Here is a 24,667-nt window from a genome sequence, read left to right as displayed (position 1 = left end):
ACAGTAAAGTAAGTTCCCACTTAAATTCATGTCCTAAGAGACTTTTTTAATAAAGATGATTTTTAGCCATATAAAAATTACTCAGTATCACATACTCAAAAACACATGGCAAACAGACAAATGCACTAAGCTAATGACTAATATGATAAAGTGCTATTTTGCCCTAATTTGTTTTGAAAAAAATTCCAGTCAAAATTAATTTTAGAAGATCCAACAACATGAACCAAACAAGCAGTAGAGGATCTTCTAAAATGTCAAATCCTAGCCTATAACCTCATTGTTTTTAGGAAGTACATGCCATATAATATCCAAGAAATATACTAGACAATCACTGTCTAGACAAAAAAATAAGAGAATCAAAAACTGAATTACTACCTTGTGAGCTTTCCTGTCTCCCAGTGAATAATTTCCTAGCTTCCTGGGTCACTACTTGCAGATATTCCAGTTTTATAACTAGAATATGAAAATACCTTATGAGCTTTATTAGTAAAAAGGCAAAAAATAAAAGACATCTAAATCTCAAACTGCACTCATGCCAGTTCTCAAGGTAAGTCTGGAGCAACTTGGTACTTAAACAGGAGATTTTCAAGGAATACCAGGATTGGTGCAGAGGTAGTTTCCAAGTCTTTGTAGGTGACATTCTTCTCTCCGGGACAGGACTGAACTAATGGCCCAACAGGATGTAACGGTACACTGTGCAGCTGATCATGAGGTCTTCCAGATGAAAAAAAGGTGAGAGGAGATCCCAAGTCTCTTTTTAAGAGCAACACTATTACTACCCAAGAGTCCTGGGCAAATTTCTACTGATCTCTTGGTGAATTTTAAATCTCCAGGAATCTTCAAATTCCCTAGTGCTCATATTCTGACTAATGTGTTGATGTACTTACATGCTTTTTTATTTCACCACAAAACTGTCTGTAATTTCATAATTTATAAAGATTCCTGAATGACTTATAAATCAATAAATTTCCCTACAAAAGAGCATGTAACAAATACCATTTGCTATCATACAGACAAAACTAATTCCTTGAACATTTCTGAGAGAAAGCAGTTGAATCATACTACATTTCAGTCTGTAAGTTTCCGTTTTTAAGCATTCTGAATTTACTTCTTAGTCTAATCATCTGCTTTGTCATTTACAAATGATCATCACTGACTAGTCTCTTCAAATGCCACTTCAGAAAGGTTTATATTAAAACAATTAATACTTCCTGTGATATATGGTTTTAGATGGTTGTTTTCCTTAGCTGTCCAATAGCAGCCCAATTTTCTAGCCCTGTTGGCAAAACTTAATTCTAATCAAAGTACTGGATGAATTTGTTAAGTTTCCTTTTCCTTTTGTCTTTATGTCTGTTTTTGCGCTTTAAGATTCATCTTTAAGAAAACAGGACAATAATTAAAAGGGTGAATAATCAACATGCTCAAGTACTCATGCTGTACCAAATAACCAATGATTCAAAACTACACAATGCCCTTATCTGATAAAATTACTGGAGACAGGTGTTCAAAATTTTCCAGCAAGAGTTTTAGCTTGGAAAAACAAGTTTAGTAAAGAGTGGAAGCAAAGGCATCCCCTAAATATGAAAGAGAATTCGTCATGCATCTTAAATAAAAAACTGTTTCTACAAATATACTCTTCAAATGCCTCTCCTTAAATTTCAAATTTCTTTATAAAACATAATTTTTAATTTGCTTCTTATACACAAAAATGTCCAAATATTTCCACATGCAAAACAACCAAGTATTTACAAAAACAATAACTGACCTTGGGGAGAGTATCTTTGTACTGACACTGTTTAAAAGCATCACCAAAATAATCTGCAGCCTGATTAGCCAATTTAGCTATGATAGCATCTTTCATTTTATCTGGAATAAAATATTAAATTGACCATTATAATGAAAATAAATATAAAATAATCTGATATATCATAATAACTCAGTATAGACATTGAGATCACAAGTTTGTACATTTGTCTTAAAAAATTCTTATGGATGAAATCAATTCTTCTGCATACAACTTAATTATTCCACAGGCAGATCCAAAGAGTCAGAATAGATCAGCAGTTGCTAGAAGCTGGGGGAAAAGGGGAATGGAGAGTGACTGGCAGTGGGTATGGGGTTTCTTTTGGGGGTAATGATAACGTTCTAAAATAAGATAATGGTGATTGTTGCAAAACTCTGAATACACTGAAAACTAATGAATTGTATACTTTAAAAGGGTAAATTTTATTGTTTATGAATTCTACCTCAATATAAGCTGTTATTTTAAAAGAAAAACTTTTCCAGTTCATTTAGCTTCCACCTGATGGACTGCTCCCTTATTTTCAATTTCTCTGTACTTACATATTCAGTCTTATTCTAATTTCTCATACTAACTCACATGCCTTATAAGAATTGTTCTTATTCCCTCATTCACAGGGCCAGGGACTCTGCCTGGATGGCTCCTTCTTATCAGTTAAGTCTGGTTTAAACAAGACCTCCTCAAAGAAACTCTTCCTGAATGATGAATCTAAAATACCATGACTCCCCCTACATCCTTACCCAACTGCCAGACCACCAGTCATTATCACATCTTATTTTCTTCATAGCAATTATCTCTCTCTAAAATTACCTTGGCCACTTAATTTCTTGTTTATCACCTCCCCCACAATAAACTGTAAGCTTCCAGAAAACAGAAATCTTGTTTGTCTGCTAACTCTATCTAGAGCCTATCACAGGGATTGGCACACAGTTGTACCCAATACTTATTTGCTGAATGAACGAATTTTTGACATATTACAAACCTATATAAATACTATTCCAGAGTTCAGTGTTTTAAGACAGTAACTATATATTTCATAAAAGACTTCAAACACAGCCTACATTCTTAAATGTGCATTTGTACCACCTTAAGGTCAGAAAAGGAAAGCTGAAAATTTTCAATAATCCGTGGGTCAAATTCAAAGAGGAAAGTTCTATGTTGAACATATTACAATCACCTTCTTATTTTAAAAGCCTGTCACTTCTTTTCACATGCAACAAAATAGAGGACAAACTGGAATTACCTCTCGTGGCTTTTAAAAAGAATACTTCTTGGGCCTGTGCCAGCATGATAAGACTGAGAGTCCCAACGGTATCTGGAGATATGTCCACAGTAGGCTCTCTATTCAAGGCAGATAAAACTGTCTCTTTAATATGCAAAAAGGCACCACTAGCAAACTAGAGGAAAGAAAAGAATTTCTTTTAAATCTGTAAGAATTCAGCAAGACAATTTTCTACTGTTACACACAAAACCACTTACATCTGACCTATAGACAATAAGGACAGTTTTCTAAAACACTATAGAATAACAAGAGATTTAACATACATTAAAGTCAAGTGCAGTAACAAACAAAGTAAACTGATGGGACAAATTGATTAAACTTTTTAGAAATACTTCCTCAAAACTAACATGAGAACAAAGGCAGGGAAAAAAACATTATTAAAATGTTTTTAGTCCTGAAATGCTCTTGCTTTGGTCCCAAATTCATCTCTCAAATAATTAAACATGCCATACTTAGGGGAAACCTTAAATAGTACTGATACCTAGTCCTCTGGGGAACAGCATGACTGTCCATTGCTGCGGATTTTTTATTTGGCTTTCAGAGCTCCCTGCTGAAATGTTCCCCATCAGATTTTTCTTCTCAATTATATTTCGCTGAGGTTAACACTAAAATAACTTCGCTTTTATGAAATAAATAACCCTGGGAAAAAGAAAGGTGGCAGTCTGGGATTAAAAAGTGCTGGGGGGCACTTCCCTGGCTGGTACTGCAGTGGATAAGACTCTGCACTCCCAATGCAGGGGGCCTGGGTTCGATCCCTAGTCAGGGAACTAGATCCCACATGCATGCCGTAACTAAGAGTTCACATGCCACAACTAAGGAGCCCACGTGCCACAACTAAGGAGCCCTGGAGCCGCAACTAAGGAGCTGGTGAGCCACAACTAACACCCAGTGCAACCAAACAAATAAATAAAATTTTTTTTTTAAATGTGCTGGGGGTTATGCAGCTACGCTACACAGAGCTAACTCAAGGTTAACTGTACTGAAGTAAACATCAATGATTGCTGCAGTCATGAAGTATCATAAAACTAGAGTGTCTCCAAGGAGTGATCAGCTGACTTGCTTAGTAAACTCACAGAATCACAGACTAGAACTGCAAGGGATCCAGTCTCTCATTCACAAATATGGACTGGAGACCTACAGAGTTTAAAGCACTTAGCCAAGGGCACAGAGCTTCTTGGCAGCAAACAGCCTAGACAGGGATCTAGGATCTCTTTCCATCACACTAGGGTACCCTGCTGTGAATCACAGAGGTGACTCACAGAATGGAACATATCCTCAGTAACTCAGAATGCCCTCTAAGATTTCACATGCCACCTAATGGAGTTACAATGAATGGAAAATTAAATAAAATTTTACTTCACTTTCACATTTTAAAATATTTGCCATTTATAGCCTCACAAAGGAAAGGTATATGCACCATGCTTGTCATCTGTGCCCATCTAAAATTGGGAGCATGTTGTGTGCTTAAAGTACATTTTCCTCTCACTTTGTTAGAACAGCATTCTTCATCTCTCTTCTAAACTTAAACAATGGGAAAGATCAAACTCCACCTCTGAGACAAGCAAATTCCAGAGCCATGAGGGACAGTATAAGAAGCATTTGGAATTCCATAAAATTTGGAATCAGAACACCTGACACCCCAATCTACCACTTTATTAACACTTCTGCCCTTTAGTCTCGTCTGTAAAATGAAAATGGCATTATATAACATGCATCAAAAAGTTTATGTGAACATCAACATACTCTGTAAATTATAAAGGAATATAAAACATGAAAACATAATTATAGGTATCACTTAACAATAATCACTTACTGTTTTTTAAATTGAAACAAAAAAGAAAAGCTGAGTAAATAACATACTGCCCCCAAATAATATGCCATATTAGTAAATGATTGTATCTAAAATCTAAATTTAGCTAACTTAAGAACATTACACATCTGACCACATTTAACTATGATCGCTCCACAAGCTCAGAGTTAAAATTTTCTTGCCAAGAGGTCTTAATTTTTGTGACACTGGTAAAATTTTTAGTGTGTCTCTCTAAGAAAAATTATGTAAAAATAACGTACAAATATTTTAAATGAGGTCATTTATTTAAAAGGGACTTGCCAAGGATTTCACCTCAAAACATTTAATCATTTGTTCTCCCAACATCTACTGAGCCTTTATTATGTGCCAGGCACTGTGCTAGGTGCTGGGTATACAATGGTGAGGAAAAACAGAGCTGGGTCCACAAGTAAGTAGTTTATCTAAGGGCTTCAAAAATATGTGTCAAAAAAAAAAACAAGAAAAAAAAATGTATCAATTCATTAAAAAGTACATTATTTTTCAAGAAAGCATCTGTGTGTAAAGAAACATTTATAAACCTAAATGCAAACTATTTTCAATTTAATCCAACTCAGTGTTGATGGTTATGTAGTAACTACTGTTCTGCATACCTGATAATGCTTAGCAGCGATTTTCAATCCTTCATCATTATCCAGGTTCTGTTCCGCTGCAATCTGGCTAGCTAAGGCTGCACAATTGAACAACACACAGCTCTTTTCATATCCTAGGCTTGCAAGAGCTGTAAAAAATTGAGAAGGAAAAATTTATCAGATGATTTTTGTTCTAAAGAAAATGAATATTTCAAAGAGAAATACTATGACCTCTATCCCACTGGCTCGCACAAAAACAAGTTTCCAGACCTGTTTTCTGACCCATAATACCACTCCCATATTCCTAGCTGCCCTGCCAGGCATCTATTTCCACAACAATATTCTCATCACCTAAAACTCAAGGATCAATAAATTAATCTTTCCTTCCCTTTACGTCCACACTGCTATTAGTCAGATTCAAAATAAGAAGTCATTCAAGTCATTTCAAATTCAATTAGAATAAATTCTTTCCATTTTTCCATCACCTCTCTCAAAATGATATCTTCCCATGACATTCAAACCAGTTCCTCACTACTATGCCAATGGAAGCACCTCCTAGCGTAAAGGAGTGAGACATGGAAGGCCAGCTAATACATCTCTCAGAGGTATAGAAGATTATATGGTTAAAATACAATTCTGACCAAGAATCTACACACCTCACATCCACTGGGATAGCTACTATCAAACAAAATGGAAAATAACAGTTGTTGGCAGGCATGTGGAGAAATTAGGACCACTGTGTACTGTTGGTGGGAATGTAAAATGTTGCAGCCATGTAGAAAACAGTATGGAGGTCCCTCAAAAAATTAGAAATAAAATTACTAGATAATCCAACAATTCCACTTCCGGGCATAAACCCAAAAGAACTGAAAGCAGGGTCTCAGTCTCAGAGATATTTGTACACCCATGTTTGTAGCAGAATTATTCATAATAGCCAAAAGGTGGAAGTAACTCAAGTGTCCACTGATTCATGAACAGAAACAAAATGTGGTGTGCACTTATAATGGAATATTAGCCTTAAAAAGGAAGGAAATCGGGTCTCATGCTGCAACATGGATGAACCTTGAGGACATTATACTAAGTGAAGCAAGCTAGTCACAAAAAGACACTCTATGATCCCACCTATATGAGGTGTCTAAAGTAGGCAAACTCACAGAAACAGAAAGTAGAATGGCGGTTACCAAGTACTGGGGAAAGGGTGAAAAGGGGAGTTGTTGTTTAAAGGGTAGAGAGTTTCAGATTTGCAAGATCAAAAAGTTCTGGATATCTGTTTCACAACAATGTGAATATACTTAACACCTCTGAACTGTACACTTAATATTGGTTAAGACAGGGAATTGTCTGGCGGTCCAGTGATTAGGACTGGAGCTTTCACTGCTGGGGCTCAGGTTCGATCCCTGGTTGGGGAACTAAGATTCCGCAAACCATGCGGTGCGGCCAAAAAAAAAAATAAAGAATTTTTAAAAATTGGTTAAGATAGTAAATTTTATGTTACAGGTTTTTTTAACCACAAAAAAATTTTAAAAAAAGAACAAATTCAATCATAGTGACATTCAAGGTCTTACATAATGTGCCAGGTATTGAACACCAAGCAAAATAATCAGAAGCCTTCTTACAAAAAATACTGAACAAACCATCTAGGAAAATCAGAACAACACTACAGCTGTGTGTTTGTGCCACACAATAGTGCCATAAAGTAAAACCCTCCTTGTTATGTAGCATTTTAGTAGTCTCCCTTGTAATTATGGTCAGCTTTTAGCTTGCCTCCAACCTAATTCTAGCCTCCTCACCATAAAGTAAAGCAGACATACACACCAGCTACTCTAACCTACTTTCTTAAATAAATGTATTAAAAATCTAGAATAACCAGGATATGAGTAGAACATGCAGCAAAATAAAGATCAAGGTGAACTGAAAATTTGAGCCCAGAGTAAACAATTCCAATAATAGAAAACATTTCAAAGATCCACATTAACATCCTTAAAGAGATTCAAAGATGGTACATCCATAAACAAGTACAGGATATTATTTAAAAAAGAACAATCCATGAATAAGAAAAAGCCCCTGGAAATTAAAAACTTGATTGCTAAAAGTTTTTCAAAAGAAAGGTTAGAAAATATCTAGGCAGCCCATAAAGAGAAAACAAAATGAAACGTGTAAAAGTTGTGAGTGAGTAGCTCAGAACAATCAACATTGGTTAATACAGCATTCTGAACAGAAGAGAGGAAAAAATGAAGAAGAAATTATCGAAGAAATGTATGAAAATTTCCCAGGGCTGAAGGGAGAAAATGAGTCTTCAAACTGAAAGGGCCAACAATAAAATGCCATACCCCAAATGAAAGCCAATTAGATCTTTTGAGGTTTCTAACCATGAAGAATAAAGAGAAAACTGTAAAAAATCTTCCCAAGAAAAAAGAAACAGGTCACCTACAAAAGAATACTCAGCAGACTTTTCATCAGTAACACTGGATAGTAAAAGGCACAGGAACAATGCCTTCAGGTTCTGAAGAAACATGACTCTAATTAATTCAACATATATTAAAGCCAGTATGGCTAAAAAAAAGGGGAAGAAGGGACTAAATGGGAAGCAATGACGTCAGGGAGGTAAGAGAGCCAACTCTGCTGTAAAGCTTTAGCTTTTACTCTGAGTGAGGCAAGAAGTCAACAGAGTTTTGAACAGAGACACATTCAGCCCGCCCGGTGGACAAAAGACTGTGGGGAAGCAGCAGTGGTGGAGGCCAGAGATTAGGACAGGTAGCTGCTGCAATAAGTGCGAGGGGTGATGGTGGCTCTGACCAGAACGGCACGAGCAGAGGTGCTGAGAAGTGACTGGATTTTTAATATCTTTCAAAAGAAAATCTGATAGGATTTGCTGATGAATTCACTGAATGTGGGGAATGAAGTGAAACAATGTCAAGAGTGACTCCAAGGTTTTTGACCTAAGCAGAATTTCAAACCAAATTCATGTGAGGGCAAAATACAGACATTTCCACAAAGAAGAGATTCAGAAATTTGACCTTTTCTGAGAAAGTTACTTAAGAGTATATTACAGCAAAACAGGAAGACACAATATCCAGAAAACAATGGCTCTAAACTAAAGGATAATAGTTATACAGCAGCTTTAGATAGCAAACAGTCCAGATTCAAGCAAGAAAACAGACGAGGCCAAAGGGAACAGAAGAGTCACTCAGGAAAAGGTGAGCCCAGAGAGATAAATAATAAGACCAAGAGTTTGGAAAGTCTTGAGAATATCATAAAAGCACAGAATGTGTGTGGTGGTGGAGCAATTAAAACTTCTAAAAACACACACACACGCACACAGAGCCATACAAGAAAGTCATAGTCTAAATATGAAGCAACTCATCCAGCATATATGACAGAGAGTCAGTGGACTTGAAGAAGAATGAAATATATTCCAAGCAACAGATAGAAGTAAACTTTTTATATACAAGATATATATGCCAGCCTATTATATTTCCTATAAACATTATCATCCCAGGCTGTTGTCTGTCATTTTATTTTGACAATTTCTCATGTATAAGAGATTTTGTGAAAACTTTTTCTTGTAATTAAATCTTTTTTCCTTTATGATTTCTTCTATCACATCTAAACTTAAATCAGGGTTTTTTTAAAATAAATGTTCAAGTCTCCTTTCTTCAAAGAGCTCTTTTTGCTTAATATTGAACTTCATTCTTGTTTTTTTACCTGAGCTCTTCTTTTTCATTAAGCTTTTCAAAATGACAACAGCTTGATTATAAATAAAAATAGTTGTTCTAAAATTCAAACAATTGTTTAAACACACACACACACAAAAGAAAATAAATTAAAAATCACTCAATATCCTCCCAGAGTTACCCACTAATTTTTGGTGAATATCTTGACAAATAAGTACATACATGTTCACATACCCAATTTTTCACAAATAGTACACTATATCATATTCAGGGTGCCTGGAATGCACAACTCCAGGAAGCAGCAATCACCCTGGTTTCTATACAAAAGGTGTTCCAAAGAGACCAGCTCTGGGGCCCCGAGTTACATGAATTCAAGGCAGCAGCTCTCACCTGTAACAGGCCTTTTATTGGATATTCAGTGGACACAGATGTACATGTCAACAAATATGTATTTGCATTATCATTCTTAATATTCTAAATTACACAATATTCTAATGAATGGGCAGCCTGTGTTTTATTTAACCAAAACATTAGTGATGGACATTTAATTCCCAATATTGGCTACTAAAAGTGCCTTGATGATCTACCTCCTGCTTTACTTACGCTCTCAATTTTTTGTGTCCCAATTCCTCTAGGACCTCAGTTCATCAACTTAACCTATCTCACTTAAGTGTCTCCTGGTTCTCCTGCTACCTGCTCCTTATTCTCAGCCAAACAACTTGCTTGTCACAGCAGCACTAGAAGTCCTTTTCTTGACCTTGCCTCCCTCTCAGCGTAACATTCCCTTTGTCCCCAGCTCTTCACTGTATATTTTCTGAAGTGAGCAACCCACACACGCTGCTTGCACTTCCTCACTTCCAGTCCACCCCTCGACGTGACGCAATCTGACTTCAGCATGCCCCTAGTGACACTTCTTTCTCTGCCAAATCCAGTGAATTCTACAACCTTCTATTTCTTGACCTCTGCCACAATGACTCTGTCAATATCAGAGTCACCTGAAGGTATTTTCAAAGATATCAATTCCAGTGGCCCACCCTGAAATGTCCTCCTATCACATCTGGCATCCTGTATCTTTGTCTGTAAAGATATAATCTGTATTTCTAACATTTTCCCCAGGTAACTGTAATATGCAGCCAGGTTTGGGAACCACTGGACACAATCTCTGAAACTCTTCCGGCATTCAATCCCATTGTCTCTATTTTACCCTGGTTCCTCTGAGATCTGAAAGTCTTTTCTCAACCTCATTCCCAGGAACCTCTTCTTCTCGTTCCCCTGATCGTTGTATTCCCTAGCTTGGCTTTCATATTTTTCCCAATCTACAATCTAACAGAGGAGATAAATTTATTATCATTTAATGAAAATTGTTCCCAAATCTACATCTCGACCTCTTTTGAGCTTTAAATATATTATTTCTAAATGCCAAAGAGAAACTTCTACCCAGATATAACACAGAAAAGTCAAACTCAACCTGTCCATTGAAAGGAATAATTAGCTACAGGTCAAACCAAGTTACAAACCTTAGAGTCAAACATCAACTCGTACTCTTTCTTCTGACAGCCAGCCAGCAGATCCATCAGTTTCATCTCTGAACCCTCTCTCAAGCCCATCCCTTCCTTGACCCACATACACTACACCTAGTCAAATCTTTTCATCTCTCACCAGTCTAACTGGTCTGTTTCTCTCTAGTCTCTGGACTTAGGCTTTCTGGAGTTATATCTGGCTTCATTAAGTCTTTGCCATATGATCTTAGAAAGTCACTTAATCTTTCTAAACCAGTTTGTGCAACTGGTGATAACAGTGCCTTTCCTCATTGGGCTGAGAAGGAATTTAGTAAGATAATATGTGTAAAGCCCCTTCCACAGTGCCCGGGTGGAATAAGCTATAAACATATAAGAGGGAAGAGCACAAATTCACAGTACACTTGGAGCTCTTCACAATCTACTCTCCAATGTCTTCACCCTCCATAATCCCCAGTTCACCTAAGGTTTCAAGCCTTAACAATAATTATATCAATATGTACTACATATAGTAACATACTATATGACATTGTTATATAATATTATATAGTATATATTCTATGATGCATACACATTATATATATGTATTTCATATGTAATATAATACTCATATTATTGATTGTAGCTAATAGTTATTGAGCCTTGTTCTAAGGACTTTACACTCATTTAATCCACAGAAGAACCCAATGAAATAAACAGTACTTCACAGTACTATTCCCCACTTCACAGAGGAGAAAGTTAACACACAGAAAGGTTCACGTGATGAGCTGGTAGATCAAAAAGCCTTGTGACTTTCAGTTATAATATTCTACCTGTAATGTTATTTTCTACCTGGAAAAACCAAATTCATCCTTCAAGGCCTCACTCAAACATCACTTGCATTCAAACAGGCAGAATTAACTACTTCCCCATCTATGCTCCCGTAAGTTTGTTCACAGACTAATATACTCTCTACAATATTTTAGAATGATAGCTACCTTCCCAACCTGACTGAGTACAACTATCTTATTCATTTTTAAAACTAGGACAGTGCCTGGCAAGGTGTCGGCTCTCTACAAATATTCGGAAATTTCATTAAAAGTTGAAGTTAAAAAGAAAACATAAAAATTTTTATTATTTACAGAGAGTCGTTAGGAGAGCAATTTTAGAAACCTAAAACAATACTAAGTATTTAGAACAAATTTCCTATCATTTTTTATTTAAAAATTACATACCCAATTTTACAGATCCTCCAAAAAGTGAACCTTTATCAAAAGCATCCTTCCAGGTAAATGTCAAGCAGATCTTGATAAAAAGAGAAAAAAAAGAAAAGAAATTCATGTTACCTTCCTGGATCTCATTAAATATTGTCTCTTTCAAAGAAAAATCCACAGTGAAGAAAAGGACAAAAGCTTCAACCCATCTAAAATACTATCTTCTCTAACCAACCAATTCCTTTTCCTTTTTGTGGACCATAAAATTTTCTTTTTTGAAAGTAAGATACTGGCACTAGGATATTTCAAATGGTCATTCTGCCTCAGTAACTGAATACGTACTGTCTTCTTCAGAAAACACGATCTTACTCATCTTTACAAACACACAATGGCTTGAACAGAACAGATACGTAATAATGATCATCAAATAAGCCAAGAGAAGTAAAGGCAACAAAGTAAGCTCTACAGGTTTCCCAGAATATAAAATTTAAAACTATTCCATGATGACAAAAGTAGGAGAATGGTTACCTTTCCAGGATAAAATGAGACAATGTTTTATTTCTTGATTTGGGTGGTGGTTATACACATATATTCACTTTCTGAAGATTCAAGCTATACACATAATACTGTTCACTTTTATGTATGTATGTTATACACGAATAAAAAGTTTACTTAATTAAAAACTGCATCTCACTCTACTCTAAAATATTCCACACATGAAGGTTAAAAAGAACTTAGCCTCTTTTAAATTATGTATTGCAACCCAATGCAAAATTTTTCAATTCTAGATTAGAGAAATTTTCAGTACACACAAAACTAGAGAGAATAACACAAGGAACTCCCATACACCCATCAGCAGTTTTAGCCTTTTGCCCTTCTTGGTTCATCTACCCTCACTTCCCAACCCCAACCCCAATACACACATACTTTTTCTCCTGGAGTATTTTAAAGCAAATCTTACCATATTATTTGACTTGTAAAAACTTTAGTACAAGAATGTTTAAAGTATTTTGTATAAACTATTTAAAAATTTAGAAATGCCACACAAATTAAAAACTTTCAACAAGTCTCCCAAATAAAACTGTAAGAAATCATCAGCATTTTCAATATCTAGCCTTTAAGAGAAAGTAAGATTGACATTCTTATAGTGTAACATCTAATCATAGTATTTGCAAATTCATATGCAAATATAACTTGTGCAAATAATTTTTAAAGCACATAAAATGAGATTAGTACTTCCTGAATCATACAGTTTCCTTCTTTATTCTGTAAAAACCAAAGGAAAGGGCACCACAGATTATATTAGTCAAAAGAGCCTACTGATTAAAAACTACAAGAAAAAAAATGCAGTCCAATGCACTAAATGAGCCCAGAAGTGACTGAGGAATGGCATGAATAGAATTTCCAAGATACTCTTTACAATGGGCTTAAAAGTTTCTAATTTGTATTTTAAAAGTCTCATAAAAACCTAGGGATAGTGAAGAGGCACCATTTATTTTAATAAAATACCATGGGAAGGAGGAAATGAGTGATTTACCATTATCATATAACTTTAAAAACAAATTAAAATTAATGACTTACCTGGTTTTCAGAAAATGGGAATTTGGGTTCAATGGAACAGATCTGATCATAGTATCTAAAAAACAGAGCATATTTGTTTATTTTTGTTTTTGTTTCCCTTGACTGAGGAGACATATTCAAAAAAATATTATGAAGACTCATGTCAAACAGCGTACTATGTCTTCTTGTAGAAGTTTTATGGTTTCAAGTCTTACATTTAAAAGTCTTTAATCCATTTTGAATTTATTTTTGTGCATGGTGTGAGAAAGTAGTCCAGTTTTCCCAACACCATTTATTGAAGAGGCTGTCTTTTCCTTACTGCATAGGAGATTAAGAGGTATAAATGTCCTGTTGCAAAATAAATGAGTTACGAATATGGAATGTACAATGTGGGGAATATGGTCAATAATTATGTAATATCTTTGTATGGTGATAGATGGCATCTAGACTTGTGGTGATTATTTTGAAATGTACCAAAATATCAAATCACTATGTTGTGTGACAGAAACTAACATAGTGTTGTAGGTCAATTATATTCCAAAAACAAACAAACAAACAAAACATAGAAACAGAGATCAGATGTGTGGTTACCAGAGGTGGGGGGCTGAGGGGACTGGGAACTGGATGAAAGCAGTCAAAAGGTACAAACTTCCAGTTACAAGATAAGTAAGTACTAGGGATTGTCAAGTACAACATGATAAATATAATGAACACTGCTGTGCGTTCTATATGAAAGTTAAGAGAGGAAATCCTAAGAATTCTCATCACAAGGAAAAGAAATTTTTTTTCTATTTCTTTAATATTGTATCTATATGAGATGATGGATACTCACTAACTAAACTTATTGTGGTCATCATTTCATGATGCATATAAGTCAAATCATTATGCTGTACACCTTAAACTTATACAGTGCTATGTGCCAATTATATCTCAATAAAACAGAAAGAAAAAAAAAACCATAAAAATTAATTAATTAATTAATTAAATATAAAAACCGGTCAAAATTTAAAATTACCAAAGCTAAATATTACACACATTTATGTAAATACAACTGGAGTATACTAAAATTATGCGTGCTAACTTTGAATGGCCCACAAATCAGATTTCAATCAGCCATTTTAAAGTTAATTAACATAGTCTTTTTTTTTTTTAATTTATTTATTTGGTTGCACCGGGTCTTAGTTGCGGCATGCACGTGGGATCTAGTTCCCTGACCAGGGATCGAACCCAGGACCCCTGCATTGGGAGCGCAGCACCTTATCCACTGCGCCACCAGGGAAGTTCCACGCAGTCTTTTAATGTGTAAACCTGTATCTAAAATGCATGCAATGAAAAAACTGTCAACAAAAAACTCTTACCACCAAAGAAAAATACTTATCAACTATTATTGGCTAAAAGCAAACTAATATCTGCCTAGGTAACCAATGTATATCTTAAAATACTATTTCTGGGGCTTCCCTGGTGGCGCAGTGGTTGAGAGTCTGCCTGCTAATGCAGGGAACACGGGTTCGAGCCCTGGCTTGGGAGGATCCCACATGCCGCGGAGCAGCTAGGCCCTTGAGCCACAACTACTGAGCCTGCGCGTCTGGAGCCTGTGCTCCGCAACAGGAGAGGCCGCGATAGTGAGAGGCCCGCGCACCGCAATGAAGAGTGGCCCCCGCTTGCCGCAACTAGAGAAGGCCCTCGCACAGAAACGAAGACCCAACACAGCCAAAAATAAATAAATTAATTAATTAATTAAAAAAAACAAAACGCAAATGAGTTTAAAAAAAAAAATACTATTTCTTATTAAGATAACTTTATATCCATTGGGCAGATTAACACCTCTGGTAAACTACTAATTAAAAACAGGTTTACCAACTTTCCCATATGATTTGGGTATGTCCTCTCCTGTCCATCACCACTGCTACACAGTCAACACTTCCACTCTCCCTTGAAAGTAAACTAATCCAAAAGTTCCCTAGCCAATCGCCCTGTCTCCTCTTCTCCTTTCTCATTCTCTTCAATGTGTTCTCCACACAGCAGCCAGAATGATTATCAAACATGAGGCAGTCTTCCCCTATCAGGCTGACCTCTGAGCTAGCCAGGGGGTTGGGGGGGTGTCCAAGGCCAAGCTTTCTAACTGGCCTGTAATCTTTCTTCCTTCCCTTATCACCTCCCTGCTCCTGCACCCCCATCACCACGGTTCTTTGCAATTGTTATTTCTGAGGCCAAGTTTTCCAGAGGGGTGGGAGCAACATGTCAGAGATCAAGTTTGGGTCTGCCATGGCCACAGGTTTGGTTACACAGAGGAAGAATTGAGCAATTAGGCAAATACAATGAAGATAATGGGAGTCAGGCTTCTTACTACCAGAGAAAGGAGTTACAAACATGGGAAGGTGGACAGCTAGAAGAAACGCTGGCTTTGGATTGGAACTGGAGGTAACAGTGTGAACTCATTTTTTAATACAATGTAATACAGATACAAAAAGAGGTATAAATGTGTGTGTGTGTATTTCCTAAGTGTATATGCTGAGAGGTCCTAGAAGCAATAATACCTAAGTAGCAATAAGCACACCTAGAGGCCAGATAAATAATACTATGCATTAAATGGAGCCAGTCCTTAGAGAAATTGCTGGCTCCATGGCTGCAACTGAGAAAATTCAAGCGCCAAGCCTAAAACAACTAGCTATGCTAGGAAGTTAAGGACTCAAAAAATGATGAGGATATGTCAGAAGAACACAGGAACTAGCTTTAAGCAGTTCCTACTAGCCAAGTCCAGAATAATTCAAATAAGTAACAAATCATAACCCATTGAGGAAAATAAGAACACCATTCTAAAGTAAACAAAACAAACAGGTGAATAGGGAAAGCTCTACCCTATTGTACAATGCCAACTAATAAATCTAGAAGAAACGATGAAGTGAGAAAAGTCACCATTTGGCATCTTTCATAATATAATATCTGATTCAGGTAAAATCATTAATGGAAGCTAAAACACGAAAGTTTGATGGAAACAGGATATTACAAAGTCTCAAAGTACCTCCCCACAAAATACTAATTAGTATAACTTATTAATTGTAAGGCCAAAAAATCTGGCAGACAGCATCTTAACAAAGTGATAAAAGTTAAACATTATCAGCGATGGGACAAATCAACCTCGTGTTTTTCCTAATACGCACTAAAAAGACCACAGAATCACTGGGGTGGTACTAGAGCCCCAAAATGCATAAAACACAAGAAAATATGACGCAAGCCCTTATTAAGGGACATTCTACAAAGTAAGTAGCCTGTACTCTTCAAAAATGCCAACATTGTGAACGACAAGGAAAAACTGAGGAACTATTCCAGATTGAAGGAGACTAAAAAGGCAATTAAATGCAATGCAAGATCTGGGATTAGATCCTGGACCTGTAAACAACATTACTGGGAAAATCAGCAAAATCTGAATGAGTTTTGTAGATTAAATGGTAATATTCAATCAATGTTAATTTCCTTATTTTGAAAGCTGTACTCTGGTTATGTACGAGAGTATTCTTGGATTCCCATTATACTTATAATTACATCCAAAACTTTTGACATAATTCATCATTCAACTCTCCAGCCTCAACTCAGAATATTCACTACACATTCTATGCACTAAAATTCTATGCTCTCTCCTGGCTAAGGGCCTTCACCCATTTTTTTCCCCCATACCTGGAAATTTTCCCATCACAATTTCCCATTTTTCTTGTCCTCATTCATTCACTCATTCAACAAACATAAACTACAGGTTTACTATGCACCAAACACAGTTCTAGGACATAGGAATTCAGCAGAACATAAGCATTTAAAAATTTGCACCCTTGTAAAGCTTACTTTTTGAGGGGGAGACAAAACAAGATAAAGTAAAAATGTAGTAAAGTAGATAGTGCTAAGTGCAATGGCACTTAAAGAAGTGAGAGAGGTAAGGTATGTGTATGGGGTGAGGTGAGAAGGCTGTAGTTTTTTCAGATAACATGGTCATTTGACTACATAAAAGTAAAAAATAAAAAATTTTAAAACATCATGGGGGCTTCCCTGGTGGCGCAGTGGTTAAGAATCCACCAGCCAATGCAGGGGACACGGGTTCAAGCCTTGGTCCGGGAAGATCCCACATGCCGCGGAGCCTAAGCCCATGTGTCACAACTACTGAGCCTGCACTCTAGAGCCCACAAGCCACAACTACTGAGCCCATGTGCCACAACTACTGAAGCCCGTGCGCCTAGACCCTGCGCTCCGCAACAAGACAAGCCACCACAATGAGAAGCCCGCGCACCGCAACGAAGAGTAGCCCCCGCTCACCACAACTGGAGAAAGCCCATGCACAGCAACGAAGACCCAAGGCAGCCAAAAGTAAATAAATAAAATAAATAATTTTTTTTAAACAATCATGAATAATAGAGAGGGCATGAAGGAAGTGATGGGATGTGAGGGAAAAGCATTACCAGTCAAGGGAAGAGCAAGTGCCAAAAAGCTGAGACCAGAGTATGCCTGAAAAGATCTCTGCCATGATAAGGAGGCATATGGCCAGAGAGCGAGCACTGGAGAAAATAGTGGGAGATTAAATCAAGGAAGTAATGATGCCTTGAGTACAACTTGTAAGACTTTTGGCTTCTACTACAGAGTAAGAGGAGGAACCATCCAGAGGGTTTGGACAAGAGTAACACGAGCTAATCCATTTTCACAGAGTTACCCTGGCTGCTATGTAGAAAACTGACTCGCAGGTGTGCCAGGGCAGAAGTAGAGACAAGTCAGGAAGCTATTGCAGTAATCCAGTAAACAGATGATCCACGGTGGTGGCAGAAATGATAGAGCCACTCAATCTCACTCCTTTTCTAAATTAGTTCCCCTCTCCATTTATAATCTTAGGCCCCTGAATTTTTCCTTCACAGAACTTACCACAGTTGGTAATATATTTATTTGTGGGACTTTGTTTAATGTCTTTTCTCTCAAAGGATTGTAACAGAAACTGGGTCTATTTGCTCAGTTTCATTGCTAGCTCCAAACAAATGAATCAGTAAAATACAAAGTTTTTAAAAAGCAACTTTTTATAATCTCTGAAAAGTAACACCTGAGATTCTCTGTTTGGGGAATAAACAGGAGCTACCAAAAAACGTGACCATAAGGAGAGACTAGCAAGTACCAAGACCCTGAGGCAACAATGTGCAAGGAGGCCGACAGGGCTATAGAGCAGGGACTGGCACACTTTTTCTGAAGAGGGCTATCCTAGGCTTTGCCAAAAAAAAGGCAAAATTAAGGATAAAATGTAGGTACTTGTTATAACAAGAGAAAAATCTCCTGCCCTGCCCTGTGCGCTTTTTACCTGGGTTGGGCCATCTCAGATGGTGGGTACACTAAGTACACAGTTACCTAATTGCCATTAGCTGGAGACGTTCTCCGAGGGAAGAGGATCCAGTCTGGTGGCAAGAAGCCCAGGGGAGGGAGGTGAGTAGTGGCTAATACAGTCCGTTTCACTCTCTGCCCCAGTGACACTCAAATATCGGCACGCCCTTCTCTCCTGCCAGAGAGTCCAGCCATTTCAACTTGGGCGGCTGGTACAGCTGGCAGGAGAGAGGGCAATTTGCTGCGTCACCAAGTCCCGGTGTGAGATTACACCATTCACTGCCAAGCCACTGCCAAGCAGAAAACCCAGCGTGTAGGGCACTTGAGCAAGCCCTGGCAGCAGTGAGGCATGGCTATTGGCCAGAGAGGCAAACACTTGGAATAAAGGGGAGGATGGGGCAGAGGGGAGCACCCCAGCTAGCTCTCCAAGGCTCACAACGCTAGAGTGGTGCCCTGGACCATATGAAAACAGGCAGCTGGGCAGGCCTTAGTTTGCTGACCTCTGCTCTACAGACAGCAAGGAAGGAAGTAGGAGGAGATGAAGCTACTTGCTCTGCAAGTGAATCAGGCAAAAAAGAAACGCTAAATAGAATGTACTAAAATTTTATACCTACCCTATTTATTCCAAAGCTTTTGGGGTCAACTCTCAAAACTTATGTGGGGTAGCAGTGCATGTATATCCTACATTTAAATGACTAGAAGATACGCAATGGAATCTTCAAAGTAAAACAGCTGTCTTAAGACAGGTTATATAATATGAAATATAAGTATGAAAAAATGAAATATAAGTACTGTACAACAATCATTGGAAATCAATAATATCTGACTTCATAATATGGAGTAAACTCCAACAAACAGACCAACTAATGCTTTTCAAAAGAAAATAGCCATTGCTAACTGCAGGTACCACAGGGAAAATGCTGTTCCTACAGTACCAAGTACAGTAAGCTATTCTTTCAATATAATTCCACCACATACGACCCCTCATAGTTCAGCCTAATTCTCAGCTATCAAAGCTCTCTAGAGAGGGAACAAGAGCAGAACAAGAGAATCTACCACACCCCTCTCTTTATCATTTAAATATGCTTTACTCAATCAGCAGATTCTATCCCAGCGTATACCTCTAACAAATTAGACCTAGGGGCTTCCCTGGTGGCGCAGTGGTTGAGAGTCTGCCTGCCAATGCAGGGGACACGGGTTCGAGCCCTGGTCTGGGAGGATCCCGCATGCCGCGGAGCGGCTAGGCCCATGAGCCACAATTACTGAGCCTGCGTGTCTGGAGCCTATGCTCCGCAACAAGAGAGGCCGCGATAATGAGAGGCCCGCGCACCGCGATGAAGAGTGGCCCCCGCTTGCCGCAACTGGAGAAAGCCCTTGCACAGAAATGAAGACCCAACACAGCCATAAATAAATAAATAAATAAATAAAAATTAAAAAAAAAAAAAGAATTACTGAGGTAGCCCAAATGATTTCATTTAAAAAAAAAAAAAATTAGACCTAGGCTGCAAGTTTTCCACAAGTGGGGAGAGGGAAAGCCAGTATGCTACACCAGAGTACTGGTGTAGCAAAAAAAAAAAAGAAGAATTTGTACCGTTAAAGATTTTATTTTAAAAATAAGTAAAAAAAAAAAAAAATTAATTAACTATAAAATCCTAAACATAAAAAGGTAAGTCAGACAACTCTGAGTTTGAATCCCAACTCCACCAACTCTTAGCTGTGTGACTGCATGCAAGTTACTCAACCTCTCTAAACCCTTCCTAAAGTGAGGGCAAAACCTCATTTAATTTAAGCATGAAGGACAAATAATACAATATATACTCAAAGCTTAAAATACTGCCTGGACACACTGCACATGTTGGAAAAACGGTAGCTACAGATTCTTATTTTACAACTATTCATAAGTATTTTACATGTTCTCCAGTATTTCATAAAACTCAACCACTTTAGACCACATATCTAAGAACTCAACGTTTAAAATCTCACGGGGAAATAAAAAGGAAATGAATATATTTCTTTTAATATACCAATGATAGGTACAGGACAAATTCCCATTAGAAATTCTAGTTTTAAAGTTTTTTTTTAGGGGGAAGGTGTGAAGACGGAGAACAACCAATCCACGTTAGGCAAAGTGATACTGCAATGCAAATTCACGTAACCCATCCAGCTCCAGCCAGTACTGAGGGCTGGGCAACTCCCAGCCCACCAACCAGAGACAGAAACAAGAGAGCTGGGCCAGATAATGATCACAGTTAACAGATGCCTCCTGAACCTTATTTTCACACTTCTTTCTTTGCCCAATGTACCTCATGAAGAATCACTAATGAAGCACTACTGCAGCAGATTATGGCAGAAAGTAAATAATCAGGGACTCAAGAAGTCAAGATCTTAGTCTAACTCTACCACAAAGCTAGCTGCGTGGCTTAAACCTCCTGTGTGCAGAAGATTCCGAGAGAAGATTCTCTCTAGGATTACAAAGAATGAAGAAAGTCCTGACAAGCTATTTTATTTATTAAACATTAGAAAAGTCAGAACACAGAAAAGCAGAGATTTTAAATTTTCCTTTAAATTTTCAAGTTCATTCATTTATGCAGAATAAAATTACTGAGCCAGTTTAAGGTCTGGCTACTACAGATACTCCTTGAGACCAAGGGTCAGGTATTATATATCTTTATATTCCACACACTATTTTATTAACAAATTATAGCAACGTCATTAGGGCTAATATTATCTCAATATCTTAAGCAACAATCAGAATGTAAGCAACAGCTTGAGAAGTAAAACGGAACGGCAATATTTTCTTTCTTGATCTGTAAAACACTAGTGCTGGGATAAAATTTCAGAAATTATGAAACTAATTCCATCAACTTTATTTTACAAATGAAAAAGATACTACCATAATGCAGCAAACTAAATATTAACCCACAAAAAAGTGACACACAAATCTATTTAGAAATTTTACAAAATCTATATAAAGGACTCTTGAGTTAAAGAAAACTAAAATTACAAACTATTAAAAAATGTCAACAAGAATACTATATACCGGGGACTTCCCTGGTGGCACAGTGGTTAAGAATCCACCTGCCAATGCAGGGTACACAGGTTCGAGCCCTGCTCCGGGAAGATCCCACATGCCACGGAGCAACTAAGCCCATGCACTACAACTACTGAGCCTATGCTCTAGAGCCCACAAGTCACAACTACTGAAGCCTGTGTGCCACAACTACTGAGCCCGCGCGCCTAGAGCCCGTGCTCTGCAACAAGAGAAGCCACCGCAATGAGAAGCCCACGCACTGCAACGAAGAGTAGCCCCGCTTGCCGCAACTAGAGAAAGCCCGGGCACAGCAACAAAGACCCAACGCAGCGAAAAATAAAATAAATGAATTAAAAAAAAAAAAAAGACACATGCACCCCAATGTTCACTGCAGCATTATTTACAATAGCCAGGACATGGAAGCAACCTAAATATCCATCAACAGAGGAATGGATAAAGAAGATGTGGTATTATATACACACACACACACACACACACACACACACACACACACACACACACACTGGAATACTACTCAGCCATAAAAAGGAACGAAACTGGGTCATCTGTAGAGACGTGGATGGACCTAGAGATAGTCATACAGAGTGAAGTAAGTCAGAAAGAGCAAACCAAATATTATATATTAACGCATATATGTGCAATCTAAAAAAATGGTATAGATGATCTTATTTGCAAAGCAGAAATAGAGACACAGACATAGAGAACAAACATATGGATATGGGGAGGGGGATGAATTGGGAGACGGGGACTGACATATATACACTATTGATACTATGTATAAAATAGATAACTAATGAGAACCTACTGTATAGCACAGGGAACTACTCAATGCTCTGTGGTGATCTAAATGGGAAGGAAATCCAAAAAAGAGGGGATATATGTATACGTATAGCTGATTCGCTTTGCTGTACAGTAGAAACTAACACAACGCTGTAAAGGGACTATACTCTGATAAAAATTTTTTTTAAAAAATGTCTTTACCTATCCTACCCTTCTATTAGATGTGGACACACATAATGGCCAATAACATATGAGCAGGGTATTCCGGGGCAGTTTCCAGGAAACATCCTGGAGGCTGAGCCCTCTGCCTCCTTTCTCCCCCCCTCCATCCTCCTAAAACTTGGGTATGACTGCTATCTGGACCTTGAGAGCAAGGACTCTAGGTTTTACAGAGCAGATCACTGGAGGAGCCAGAGCCTGAGCCTGATGAACTTCACAGAACCACTACACCAGCCCTAGGCTACCAGAACTACCCATCCACCAACTTTTCACACGGAGTAAAATCATAATTTTTTTTTAAATTTATTTTTTGGCTGCGTTGGGTCTTCACTGCTGCACGCAGGCTTTCTCTAGTTGCAACAAGTGGGGGCTACTCTTCGTTGTGGTGCACAGGCTTCTCACTGCAGTGGTTTCTCTTGTTGCAGAGCACTGGGCTCTAGGCATGCAGGCTTCAGTAGTTGCAGCACGTGGGCTCAGTAATTGAGGCACGTGGGCCCTAGAGCACATGGGGTTCACTAGTTGTGGCGTGCGGGCTCAGTAGTTGTGGCGCATGGGCTTAGTTGCTCCACAGCATGTGGGATCTTCCCAGACCGGGGATCGAACCCATGTCCCCTGCACTGGCAGGCGGATTCTTAACCACTGACCCACGAGGGAAGCCCTAAAATCATAATTTAACTCACTGATAATTTGAGATCTACCACACACAGATGACTTCACCCCTAACACAGCAACATAAATAATATAAAACTAAAACAGATAATATAAAAAACTGCATACATGACTGTTGAGATCCTCAACTTCCATTCCCCCTGACCAAATTTCAGAAAGCTGACAACCAGGCTTTTTCATGGAAGGAGACTGGAAGCTTTCTCTCTAAAGAAACTAATCACAACAAAAGACATGGAAGCTGGTATCTGGAGCTTCCCCCTCCCCCCCAAAAAACCCAGCAGGGTTCCCATCTGATCACCTAGTGTAAAATTCACTATTTACCAAGGCTCTCCTAATCAATTTGTAGTTAAAGTCACTTTACAAAGGATGACATTCACTCTTAATATTATAACTCATAAATGTATATTTTAGGAAATTTTAATAGGTCATCTAGAAGTTAGTAACAATAAAAAGGCAAGTCACTGTACCTATATGTAAAGCTGTGTATCAGTACTTACCAAGCTAGCTTCTATTCTTTACGAATTAGATTAAACCCTCTTTTTTTTAAATTTTATTTAAAAGTTCATTAAGTTTAAAATATGTAAATTGATGTTCAGTTTACACAATTATCACAATATAATTATTAAAAGTAAGATAATCTGCTTGATTGGATGACCACCCCACAACTGTTTGATTTTTACATCATGTATACCAAAGGTAGTTTTGTACACACCTCCATTTAATAGACTATACTAATATCTATTAGTTTACCCTAACTCTCCTAGAACAGCAAGAAGTGAAAAAAGCGTAGTTGTTGAACGAATGTGCTAATATGAGGATAATACAGATGACTAAAGAAACACAGTTTCAAAGAGACTATCTCCTCAACAGCCCTAGAACCTAGGAACAGTTCTCACATTTACACCTTGGAAAAGACTAAAGGAATGAACAAATGAATGAAGTTTTAAACTTCACAGAACCACTACTCACTATTCTCTCATCTTCTAGTCTCTGAAGACTACACACTCCTTAAGGGCTGAGACCAAACCTAATGTATTCACGTGTACACTATACCACAACCCATGCTTTTTTAATACTACTAATGAAAAATCATCACTGGGGGCTTCCCTGGTGGCGCAGTGGTTGAGAATCCGCCTGCCAATGCAGGGGACACGGGTTC

General features: G+C 37.7%; 1 protein-coding gene across 2 annotated transcripts in view; it reads right to left on the bottom strand.

Annotated features, from left to right (window-relative positions):
- The window catches only part of LOC118904512 (programmed cell death 6 interacting protein), a 62,627-nt gene that overhangs the window by 35,162 nt on the left and 2,798 nt on the right, over nt 1-24,667 (bottom strand). For both annotated transcript variants that reach the window (XM_036870726.1, XM_036870727.1), the window contains exons 2-6: nt 13,467-13,521; nt 11,907-11,976; nt 5,523-5,650; nt 3,045-3,198; nt 1,766-1,866 (exon numbers count right to left, since the gene is read on the bottom strand). In XM_036870726.1, coding sequence (XP_036726621.1) covers nt 1,766-1,866; nt 3,045-3,198; nt 5,523-5,650; nt 11,907-11,976; nt 13,467-13,521 — 508 coding nt within the window. The remainder of the gene's footprint in view (nt 1-1,765; nt 1,867-3,044; nt 3,199-5,522; nt 5,651-11,906; nt 11,977-13,466; nt 13,522-24,667) is intronic.

Source organism: Balaenoptera musculus, chromosome 11 (genome assembly GCF_009873245.2).
Source record: "Balaenoptera musculus isolate JJ_BM4_2016_0621 chromosome 11, mBalMus1.pri.v3, whole genome shotgun sequence".
Lineage (NCBI taxonomy): Eukaryota > Metazoa > Chordata > Mammalia > Artiodactyla > Balaenopteridae > Balaenoptera > Balaenoptera musculus.
The sequence above is the reverse complement of the archived record's forward strand: the minus strand, read 5'-3'. Positions and strand labels throughout refer to the sequence as shown.